General features: G+C 38.7%; 1 protein-coding gene across 1 annotated transcript in view; it reads right to left on the bottom strand.

The window, feature by feature from the left end:
- adgrg2a (adhesion G protein-coupled receptor G2a) overlaps positions 1-12,247 on the bottom strand; it is a 36,226-nt gene that overhangs the window by 21,759 nt on the left and 2,220 nt on the right. The window contains exons 3-14 of the mRNA XM_061966008.1: positions 6,655-6,974; positions 6,290-6,542; positions 5,286-5,327; positions 4,563-5,201; positions 4,446-4,487; positions 4,285-4,352; positions 3,533-3,564; positions 1,561-1,597; positions 1,458-1,492; positions 1,208-1,335; positions 1,010-1,127; positions 287-858 (exon numbers count right to left, since the gene is read on the bottom strand). Coding sequence (XP_061821992.1) covers positions 287-858; positions 1,010-1,127; positions 1,208-1,335; positions 1,458-1,492; positions 1,561-1,597; positions 3,533-3,564; positions 4,285-4,352; positions 4,446-4,487; positions 4,563-5,201; positions 5,286-5,327; positions 6,290-6,542; positions 6,655-6,974 — 2,286 coding nt within the window. The remainder of the gene's footprint in view (positions 1-286; positions 859-1,009; positions 1,128-1,207; positions 1,336-1,457; positions 1,493-1,560; positions 1,598-3,532; positions 3,565-4,284; positions 4,353-4,445; positions 4,488-4,562; positions 5,202-5,285; positions 5,328-6,289; positions 6,543-6,654; positions 6,975-12,247) is intronic.

Genomic DNA, 12,247 nt, shown 5'->3' with positions numbered 1-12,247 from the left:
TCCGCTTTAATGTCTTGTGCCTGCTGGGTACACCACAAGGGCGGTGTGACTTGAAATTTCTCACACAGCTTGACACGTTCTATAAAACAGCCACTTTCACTTAGCTGAATCGCCACAAAATTTGGTACACATTTTAAGGAGACCGACGATTATATGTGTGTGAAATTTCAGCAGGATTGGTTCGAAAAAGATGGCAAAACGTTACTGGGTCAATGTCTAATGATGAGTAATAATGAAACATCTTGAACCATTAGGAGTCATAAAGATGTCCAGAATTGATTCTTACCAGCTGTTGTCATGGCTGTGTTGTCGTTTTGGGCGGGAAACGTCAACAGGATAAGTGCGGGTTCATCACTTGAATTGGCGGCGTTGTTGAGGTTAGTCGTCATGTCGGCCATGATGAGGGGGGCTGAAGGAGCCACGTTGTTACTGGACGTGGTCGCCAAGGTTTGGCTGTCATCAGGAAGTGTTGAGTTGTGTTGCGGTCCCGCAGTGCGCTTGGTCGTGGAAGTGGCGTTTAATTGTGTCGTGTGTTCATTTCCAATGGCGTTGGTCACATGGCGCTCTGTTGCGGTAGTTCCGTTAGGAAGAGGTGCCGTTGAGCTAACTGTTGCATCATGGGAGGAAAGTGTAGTCACGTTGGCCGAGGGTGCGCTGACTGTAGCAGATGTTTGAGTGGTCACAGCGAGGGATGGCGTTAGGTTTTGATGCGTCGTGATGTTAGCGGAGGCGGCGCCGGCTGAGATGTCCAGATCGGTGGCGGCGGTGGGCTTGGCTTCATGGATCGCCGCGGGAGGAAGCGTTAGTGAAGGGGAGCAGCTGTCAGCCAGGAGCACCGCGCGAGTCTGGTTGGTCTCACTGAAGGAGAAAACACGCACAAGTCGACTATTAAACAAAAGTAGTGACGAGTCAAACGATGCATTGTGTGCAGCTGAGATATGCTCCTGCACCCGATAAACGACATCTCTAATTATTATCTTTTTTTAAAGGCACACTGTACTGTAGTCACCATTGGAGTAGATCGGTGTCATGGCGACAGATGTCTGACATCAGCAGGGTATGAGCGGACCAGCTCAGGTTGGAGGCCAGCAGGCGATGAAGAGGCACACCGGGAGAACCACACACCACTGGACATCAATAAGATATGTAACTGACAACAAGCCATTATGTTCTACATATATATATATATATATACACACATATATACCCATGCGTGCCAGCGCCGTTTGACCCGTGACGCCTGCGTAACTTCCAATCAGCTCCTTCAGGAGCGGCCCGAGCGAGCAGCCATCGACCGGTCCGGACACTTCCACGATCACCATGCAGCTGTTCAACCTGAAAGGACAGCCCTTTTTTAACCGTATTACACACACACACACACACACACACACACACACACACACACACACACACACACACACACACACACACACACACGCACATGCAGTGCTCCATACCTCTGATGGGTGCCGTCACATTCCAGGTGAACACCCTGCGAAACGAAATTTTACTCAGTTAATTCAGAATTTGATAAACATTAGATATTTGTTACAAAACAACCTGGAAGTGCTGTAGTATATCTGGGTAGTCTTTACACCTGCAAATAAATAATAGTCAGATTGTGTTAGCACTCAAAATCCTTCAAATTGTTACTCATTAATTATACAGAAAATCGGAAAACTCATTTTTTCCCCCATTTATGATATTAGCATAATTTCCATTGGCGTCGCATGGAGTAGGAAGAATAGCTTGTTGTTCCATTGTATTTATATCAACTGTAATATACAAAACCTTGTGTAACCTTGTGTAAATGGTAAATAAAAACAGAATACAATGATTTGCAAATCCTTTTCAACTTATATTCAATTGAATAGACTGCAAAGACAAGATACATAACGTTCAAACAGGAAAACTTTATTTTTTGCAAATATTAGCTCATCTGGAATTTGATGCCTGCAACATGTTTAAAAAAAGCTAGTACAAATGGCAAAGAAGACTGAGAAAGTTGAGGAAGGCTCATCAAACACTTATTTGGAACATTCCACAGGTGAACAGGCTAATTGGGAACAGGTGGGTGCCATGATTGGGTATAAAAGCAGCTTCCATGAAATGCTCAGTCATTCACAAACAAGGACGGGGCGAGGGTCACCACTTTGTCAACAAATGCATGAGCAAATTGTTTAAGAACAACATTTCTCAACCAGCTATTGCAAGGAATTTAGGGATTTCACCATCTACGGTCCGTAATATCATCAAAAGGGTCAGAGAATCTGGAGAACTCACTGCACGTAAGCGGCAAGGCCGAAAACCAACATTGAATGCCCGCGACCTACGATCCCTCAGGCATCAAAAACCGACATCAGTGTGTAAAGGATATCACCACATGGGCTCAGGAACACTTCAAAAAACCACTGTCAGTAATTACAGTTGGTCGCTACATCTGTAAGTGCAAGTTAAAACTCTACTGTGCAAAGCGAAAGCCATTTATCAACAACACCCAGAAACGACCCCGGCTTCGCTGGGCCTGAGCTCATCTAAGATGGACTGATGCAAAGTGGAAAAGTGTTCTGTGGTCTGACGAGTCCACATTTCAAATTGTTTTTGGAACTGTGGACGTCGTGTCCTCTGGACCAAAGAGGAAAAGAACCATCCTGATTGTTATAGGCGCAAAGTTCAAAAGCCAGCATTTGTGATGGTATGGGGGTGTATTAGTGCCCAAGGCATGGGTAACTTACACATCTGTGGAGGCACCATTAATGCTGAAAGGTACATACAGGTTTTGGAGCAACATATGTTGCCATCCAAGCAACGTCTTTTTCATGGACACCCCTGCTTATTTCAGCAAGACAATGCCAAGCCACATTCTGCACGTGTTACAACAGCGTGGTTTCATAGAAAAAGAGTGTGGGTACTAGACTGGCCTGCCTGTAGTCCAGATCATTGGAAATGTGTGGCGCAATATGAAGCCTAAAATACCACAACGGAGACCCCAGACTGTTGAACAACTTAAGCTGTACATCAAGCAAGAATGGGAAAGAATTCCACCTGAAAAGCTTCAAAAATTGGTCTCCTCAGTTCCCAAACGTTTACTGAGTGTTGTTAAAAGAAAAGGCCATGTAACACAGTTGTAAAAATGCCCCTGTGCCAACTTTTTTGCAATGTGTTGCTGCCAATAAATTGTAAGTTAATGATTATTTGAAAAAACAAATTGAGTTTCTGAGTTGGAACATTAAATATCTTGTCTTTGCAGTCTATTCAATTGAATATAAGTTGAAAAGGATTTGCAAATCATTGTATTCTGTTTGTATTTACCATTCACACGACGTGCCAACTTCACTGGTTTTGGGTTTTGTAGAAATATAGGCCTTATTTCACAATTTGTATTGTTTTTCTTTACTAATTGGCACAAAAGTGAGTCATCTGAGGTCTAACAGCCTCTCAAGGTCGCTTCACTTTAATCCGCCATCAATCAAAATGCAGCAATCAATATTTTTGTCGTTTGTGTGCAATTTGGAAGTTGTGAAAGACTTACCCTGATATGGGGCTACATGGAAGCCTCGACAACTAAAGAAAATATTTGTAAAAAAAAAAAAAACACAAGTAAACAGGTATTATTATTACATATATTAAAATATATATATTTTTTTACCAGCAACAACAAAAAAGAAGGTATATTTCGCTACAGGCCACAAAAGTCTGCAATTCCACCCTCAAACCAGCAGATGGTGGTAGAGGTACCTTTATATACAATAATACAGCCGTCCTTCACCACATTGTGCTCCTAATATTGCGACCTGACCACATCGCAGATTTATGAGGACATTTACGTCTTTTTTTTTTTTTAACATCCATCCATCCATTTCCTACCGCTTGTCTCTTTCGGGGTCGCGTTCTACAATTGTATGTCTTAAATTAAGCATTTTCAAGCATGAAAATATAAAGTATTGACCACTAACCAATCAGAGCGTGCTGTTCAGTATCGTGGCCACTGATTGGCTCAGCCTTAGGAAGCATTACTATATTGGACTGAAAGTGTAAAGATGACTAAAGGGTGTTATTTCATGCCTGGATGGCTCTCATAATGTTAAAAAAAACAAGTATCTAGAAGGTCGTAAACACTTTTTTTATGATCTAGCTATGAAAATATTAGATTCATAATTAATAAGTCCGAAAGGGACAAGCGGTAGAAAATGGATGGATAGATGAAGTCCTACTTTGCTAGTTTCATGTCCGGATTCCGGAACCAATTAACATTAATAACCAACTGTCATAACTCATACTTACCAAATGTTGTAGTGCATCCACATTGACGGCAGCACTGTTGATATTAACGCGCATAGCAAAGAACTGACCTGAAAGGGACAATTAATAATAATAATTATTAAATTAGCTATATTTATTTTACATATATGTTAGGGAATTAATTATACATTCATCTAACTCACTTGTCGTGGTGCAAGAAGCGGTGCAATCACATGGGCGGGACCCTGAAAATTTAAAAAAATTACCACTTAGTAATATTTTGGTTCTAGTTTTTTTTTTTATAATAAAGTGACGCCCACCTGACAGGGTTGAAGGAGGAGCCTGGGTGGTGCTTGACACCTGATTGGTCGAGTTGGGGCGAGAAGGCGGGGATAACGTACTAGCCGGAACTTTTTCGTTGATTGTTGTGAACGCAACAAGTGGGAGGGGTTTTGGTGTGGTTTGTTGAGCAGTAGGAGGAGCCTGGGTGCTGCTGGACTCCTGATTGGCCAGGATGGGGCTAGGAGGCGGGACTAAAGTGCTGGTTCGGACGTCCGCATTTGTTGCCGCAATGAGTGAGGTTTGGTCAGCAGGCGCGAAAGACCTTGTAGGAGGAGCTTTGGAGCTTCTGGACTCTTGATTGGCCAGGCTGGGGCTTGTAGGCGGGGCTAACGTGCTCGTTGGGATGTCTGCACTTGTTGGGTGGGGCACTGTGGTGGGCGTGGTTTGGTCGGCCAGTGCCGGAGACTTTGTAGGAGGGACCGTGGTGATGATTAATATCTGATTGGTCAAGATAGAGCTAGAGGGCGGGGCTAATGGGCTAACTGGGATTGTTGCACTGGTTGTTGTCGCCAGCAGTGTTGTTGTGGGCAGAGTCATAGGTAAGGGCTTATCCACATGGCCACTAGAGGCCACTATGACTGACGGAGGCTGACTAGTGTCCATTGTGGAGGTCAATACTAAAAAAAACAAAAAAAAACAAATATGAATTTATAACGAGCGAGCTGTAGGGAAAAAAATGGGTTGTTTATTTGTCCACTTACAAGGTGGAGGGGAAAAGGAGTGTCCAAGTTCAGGCGTTTGAGCTGAAAGGATAAATGTGGTTAAGATTGAATTGTTCTTCCATGTTATTAACTAGCACATACTTGCCAACCTTGAGACCTCCGATTTCGGGAGGTGAGGCGGTGGGGGGCGTGGTCGGGGGTGGGACGGGGGCGTGGTTAAGAGGGGAGGAGTATATTGACAACTAGAATTCACCAAGTCAAGTATTTCATACATATATATATACATACATATACATATATATATATACATATACATATACATATATATATATATATATATATATATATATATATATATATATATATATATATATATATACATACATACATACATACATGCATACATATATCTACATCCTGAAAATATGCAAACAAAACTGTGTTTAGATCATTGATACTTCAAACTTGCATAAATAAATCTTAAGGAATATAACATAACTTGGCTTCTGAGAGCTTCAAAATGTAATGAATAAAATGCTAAAGTTGTTGATAAACAAGCAATTATTTTAATAATTAAATATGGTCATTTTAAATGAATTATTATGATCATTTAAAATTAATGATTTCAAATATGTTTATTTTAATGTATAATTCTATGGCTGGATATAATAAGGAGTCAGAAAAAATACAAATAAAAATACAATTAATTGATGTTTTTAGCGAAAAATAGTAAAAATGTTTTTTTTTTTTTTTTTAATTAATAAATATATTTATTTTTAGGTAAGATAAACATAATAATACAATGTATCTCTAGTCTGGATGATTTAGTTCTTGTCACCCCTGTTGTCATAAAGAAAAGGCTGTCCTCACTCAGGTCCGCATGGAGCTGGAGGGGGAGTGGCCTCCAGCTCCGGCTGAAAATCGGGAGATTTTCGGGAGAGTATTTGTCCCAGGAGGTTTTCGGGAGAGGCGCTGAATTTCGGGAGTCTCCCGGAAAATTCGGGAGGATTGGCAAGTATGAACTAGCAGTACTTATACGTCACCACAAGGGAGGCCGTCGTCCGTCTGCCGGGCCCGAGGACTGGTCACGCCCCAGAAGTGGGCGTCCCAGCCGATCACGGCGCCGTCCTCGCAGGCGCCCCGGCGGGCCAGGTCGGCCCACATGCGGAACATGTAGACCTCCAGCCGGCCCAGCGCCTCCCCGGGCGCTTGCCGTCGGCAGCCCAGCCACAGGGAGCCCGATGGAGGGATGGCCTGGGCGATGACGGTGCGCTCCGCCACCAGACGTCCATCCAGCTGAGAGACAATTTTGGACAGTTGGTTTGGACACAAAGCTTTCAAATCCACCAGGCTTCGCTACATATCTTGAAATAAAGCCACCAGTGATGGATTCCGTTACATGGTTTACCTCCAGGCTAAAGGAGTTCCCGGGGACGTCCCTCCTCAAGCACACCCTGTGCCAGCGACCCAGGGCGAGACTGACCGGGAAGCGATGTCTCACCCCCAGCAGCCACCCGTACAGCGCCCCCGCGTCCCCCTCCAGGCCCAGCCCGGGCCTGGGGACATGGGCCGAGCTGTAGGTGAAGGCCACCCAGGCACCGGGGTCCACCAGGCGCACGTCCACGCACACGGTCATGCGGTAGAGCAAGGGCATGGCTGTCCTGTCCTGCAGGGTCCAGTGGTCCTTGCAGCCGTACAGAACCGCCTTGGTGTCCCCCAGGAAGTAACCTTTGAGCAAGGAGAGGAGAAAGTTGTTAGTTTGAGTCCTAATAGTTGAGCCTATTAAGTCTCTAACTGGGTTGTGAATGATGCTACGTGAGATCCACCTCCTGCTACATAAAGACACCACAGATTTTTGGGAAATAAAAATGATTGTATATGTTGTATATGAAAAATAAAAATGATATTACTTGCAAAGCCATTTTTAGGTGCTACTTGAACCAAGGTTTTTATTTACATTATAAATTATTACATTCAGTATAATAATAAGCTAAAACTGTAATAATAAGTACCAGTGTCCTCAGGCCCGGCCCTAACCAATCTGGCGCCCTAGGCAAGATTTTAGGTGGCGCCCCCCCCACATCGGCAGTGAAGTGTATATACTCACAAGAACCCGAATAGCTTTGTCTTTGACCTTTTTTTTTTTACTTACAACTATACCTAATATATAAAGGGGTGGAAAAGTGACTATTACCTGCAGGGCAAACATTAGCTAACCAGAAGGCAATAATGTAAACAAAAAACACCTGCTTAAAAGATCTAATACAAATGTCCCTGAGGAATGTAAGGTGGGAGTACTGTAATTACCTAACGTTAAATTATTATTTTCCATAACAATTTAGCCCCCTCCACAATATTAACCCGACGTTAAAACAGAACTAGCTATTTATTGATTAGCAATTGCCGAATCATGTAACATTAGCTTAATGCTAAAAAGCCAGGTTACTATCACATTCTGTAACAGACAAATAATTTCATGTAGGCTAACGTTACCTACCTGCTACCTCTGTCTTTTCTCGTTTCTCCTCTTCTTTTCTCTTTTTTCTTCCCTGGGCACCTGACAGTTTTGGCCGTTTTGACATCTTGTGTTGATTTTTTGATGTGGTGACGTCCAAAAAGAGTCATGATACGGGAAGGGAGGGGGCGCACCGTGCGGGGGGAGGAGGGGGGGCGTAATGTTGTAACAAATAATATTTCTATTAAATAGGCTTTACTTTGCATTTTAATTAACGTGAGATTATTTTTTTGTATTTAGAAATAATAATAACAACTTCTTTTTTTTTTTTTTTCTCTCCAACATTTGTGGCACTGGCATGGCGCCCCCTGATGGACGGCGCCCTTAGCATTTGCCTATACGGCCTATGCCACGGGCCGGCCCTGAGTGTCCTGATCCGACATTGATATCGGTCTGATATCAGCAAAAAAAACAAGTCTTGGATGATATTAAATAGCATTTAAAAATATTATTCAGTCTGACATATTACCGTATTTTCCGGACTATAAGGCGCACTTATAATAAATGAATGAATGAATGAATGAAATAAGTTTATTTCGGTCATATAATGAACCATCAACCATTTTGTGTGACCAGTTTAACAGTACAGATTATGCATATTTAACAATCATACACATTTACACACAAAAATAAAATAAAACAAAAAGAATGACCGAAAAAGGAATAGGCTGAAGCCAAAACTTATATTTGCCTATCCTATACCTCCACTGAAAATAAGATTGCCTGGAACATCAACGTTAAAAAAAAATCAATGGGATGAAAATAATTGTTACTATATTTTATAATTTTCAAGGTTTTCTTAAACCTTAACAAAGAACTACACGTCTTCAACTCATCACTGAGCTTGTTCCACCATTTAACTCCTAAAACTGAAATACATGTGTATTTTATATTCGTTCTTACTTTACATATTTCAAAAATCAATATCCCCCGTGAATTATAGTTTTCTCCTCTTAATTGAAATAACTTAAGAATACAAGCTAGAAGGCTGTTGTTCTTTACTCGAAACATAATTTCCATTGTTTTTAAAAACACAATATCTGAAAATTTTAACACATTAGAACTTATAAATAATTGATTGGTATGTTCATAGTAGCATGCTTTGTGTATTATTCTAATGACCCTTTTTTGAAGTTTAATTATTGGGTCTATGTTTGTTTTATGAACATTTCCCCAAACTTCAACACAATATGTTAAATATGGAAAAATAAAAGAATAATATAACATGCAGACATTTCTTATTCAGCATGTGTCTTACTTTATGAAGAATAGCAATGGATTTGGATATGTTTCCCTTTATATATTCAATATGCGGTTTCCAACATAATTTATGATCAATTATTATTCCCAAAAATGTAGTTTCATATACTCTTATCAATTTCCACTTGATTTAATTTTAATTTTGCTTCACAATTTGTCCTTGCACCACTAAACACCATAAATGTAGTTTTCTTATCCTTTTTTTCCCTCAAAACTCGACAGTGTGCCTTATGACCCAGTGCGCCGAATGTATTGAATAATTCTGGTTTTGCTTACCGACCTCGAAGCTATTTTATTTGGTACATGGTGTAATGATAAGTGTGACCAGTAGATGGCAGTCACACATAAGGGATATGTGTAGACTGCAATATGACTCAAGTAAACAACACCAACATTTTATATGTCCATCCATCCATCCATTTTCTACCGCTTGTCCCTTTTGGGGTCGCGGGGGTTGCTGGAGCCTATATGTTCCATTGAAAATATAGAACAGTACACACGGCGCTCAAAAATCTATCTATGAAGCCGCACCGCTTGGATTGTACTGTGCTTCAACATACGAGTATTATTATGGTGTGTGTATAAGGTAAGACATATCATCTGCCGTTTTGTTTCGCAATATTATGCAAAAGCAACTTTCCTTACCTTCTGGTACCTGATGATCCGTATTTGGGATCTGCATAAGTCCTGAAAAATTGCGCGGGCCCGCCTTTGTAGTCCGTGGCGACATAGTCGTCGATAAACTTCTTCTTTTTCTCTATCTTCTTGTTATGGGACATTCATCCTTCACTGTTGCCATTTGTAATATAAAGTAGTGTAAAGTTCTTACTTATATCTGTCAGTAAACTAGCCATAAAAGTGCTAAAACACACCGGTGTAGTGAGTTTACATTATTCACCTAAGGAACTTTAGTTATTAGAGAATTTGCCTTATATTCCGGTGCGCCCTATGGAAAATACGGTACTTACACATACAAAGTCTTCAAGGCAGAAGCGTATTAGAAAGCATTCAATAACAAAGGTGTACGCATCATTCAACTTACTTGAGCCTTAATTAATTAATTACTTGGTGAAAAAATACCACTCCACTTTGATTTAAAGACTGCATAAGCATGTCATAAGGTATAGTGTTTTTCATATCGACCATCGTCCTTTGAGTAATTTTACTTGATCAAACATTTTCTAACATTCCACACTACATAATAAATGTATGTACTTCGATTTGTGATGATATCGTATTGGTTTAATATCGGACTCGGTCAATACTCAAGGACCCAGTATTGGGTATTATATCAAAAGTGAAAAGGTTGTTTCACGACGCCCCTAATAATAGCATAATACATTATTATTTATACTGGAAATATATACGATCTACAATCACCAAAACATTTTAAGGTGTTATTCGAGTTATCATAACATTCCTCTATTATGTTTTAGTGATATTACAAAATACATTTATTTTTATATATTACATTATTATTGAAATTATTTTGTAAATTATGATTTTATAATAAAATATAATTACTTGTAATTTAATAATAATTAATTATAAACACATATAATTTCATAAATATAATAACATAACACAATGATAGCAAAACAAATCCTACATAGTAAAAAAATCATTAATAAAATTAGTAATTTATAGTTTCATAAAAATGTGTTATGTTATAAATATTAAGCTAATAAAAAAAAAATAACGATTTAACAAATTATAATAATTAATATACTTTTGTAAAAAAAAAAAAGATTTGAATTATTTATATTTATAAATTCCTAAATATTATAATAATAATAAATAATTTAACAAGATATTTTATAGTATAAAGTATTATATCGAAAGTGAAAATGTTGTTTCAGGACACCCCTAATAATAGCATAATACATTATTATTTATACTGAAAATCTATACGGCACATGAAATATATGAAAAACCAAAGTCGGCAAAAAAAAATTAATTATTGAAATAATTTAGTAAATTATCATTTTATATTAAATTTAAACTTCTTGCAATTTCATAATAATTAATTATAAATACTCATAATTTCATAAATATAATAACATAACACAATGATAGTAAAAAAAAACAAAATCCTTGATAGTAAAAACAAAAACTGATAAACATTTGTAAATTATAATTTCATAAAAATGTGTTATGTCATAAATATTAAACTAATAATACTAAAATAACAATTTAACAAATTGGAATAAATGATATACATTTGTAAATTACAATTTTATAATTAATTATTTACATTTATAATTTCCCACCCAAAATAAATAATAATAAGGCAGCAGGGTGGAACAGGGGTTACTACTACACTCACAGTGTGTGCGCCTCACAATAAGAAGCTTCTGGGTTCAATCTTTCTGTGTGAAGTTTGCATGTTCTCCTCGTGACTGCGTTGGTCCTGGGCTTCCTCCCACCTCCAAAGACATGCACCTGGGGATAGGTTGATTGGCAACACTAAATGGTCCCTCGAGTGTGAATGTTGTCTGTCTATCTGTGTTGGCCCTGTGATGAGGTGGCGACTTGTCCAGGGTATACCTCGCCTTCTGCCCGAAGGCAGCTGAGATAGGCTCCAGCACCAACCACAACCCCGAGAGGGACAAGCGGTAGAAAATGGATGGATGGAATTTCATAAAAATGAGTTATTAATATTAAACTAATAATAATCAAATAACAATATAACAAATTAGACTAAATAACATACATTTGTAAATTCTAATTTCAGAATTAATTATTTATATTTATAATTTCCTAAATATTATAATAATAAATAATAATAATTTAACAATATATTATGATAACATTATCATCTTTTTAATGACAATTATAATAATCTAAATAATTGAACAAAATAGAACAAAACATAACATACATTTGAAAATTATAATTTAATAATATAAATATTTATAATTGTATAAATGGCAACACTTTAGTATGGGGAACATATTCACCATTACTTAGTTGCTTATTAACATGCAAATTGGTAACATATTGGCTCTTAATTAGTCATTATTAAGTACTTATTAATGCCTTATTCTGCATGGCCTTACTATACAACCAATTTTAAACCCTAACCCTAACCCTCTAACCCAGGCCTGGGTTATTATTTTGACTCGGGGGGCCAAATTTAGAGGAAAAAATGTGTCTGGGGGCCGGTATACTGTATCTATCTATCTATACATAAAAGCTAAAAACGTTATGACAGACCGCCTTAATA

This window comes from Nerophis lumbriciformis, linkage group LG07 (assembly GCF_033978685.3).
Source record: "Nerophis lumbriciformis linkage group LG07, RoL_Nlum_v2.1, whole genome shotgun sequence".
NCBI lineage: Eukaryota > Metazoa > Chordata > Actinopteri > Syngnathiformes > Syngnathidae > Nerophis > Nerophis lumbriciformis.
This window is presented reverse-complemented; position numbering and strand designations above follow the sequence as displayed.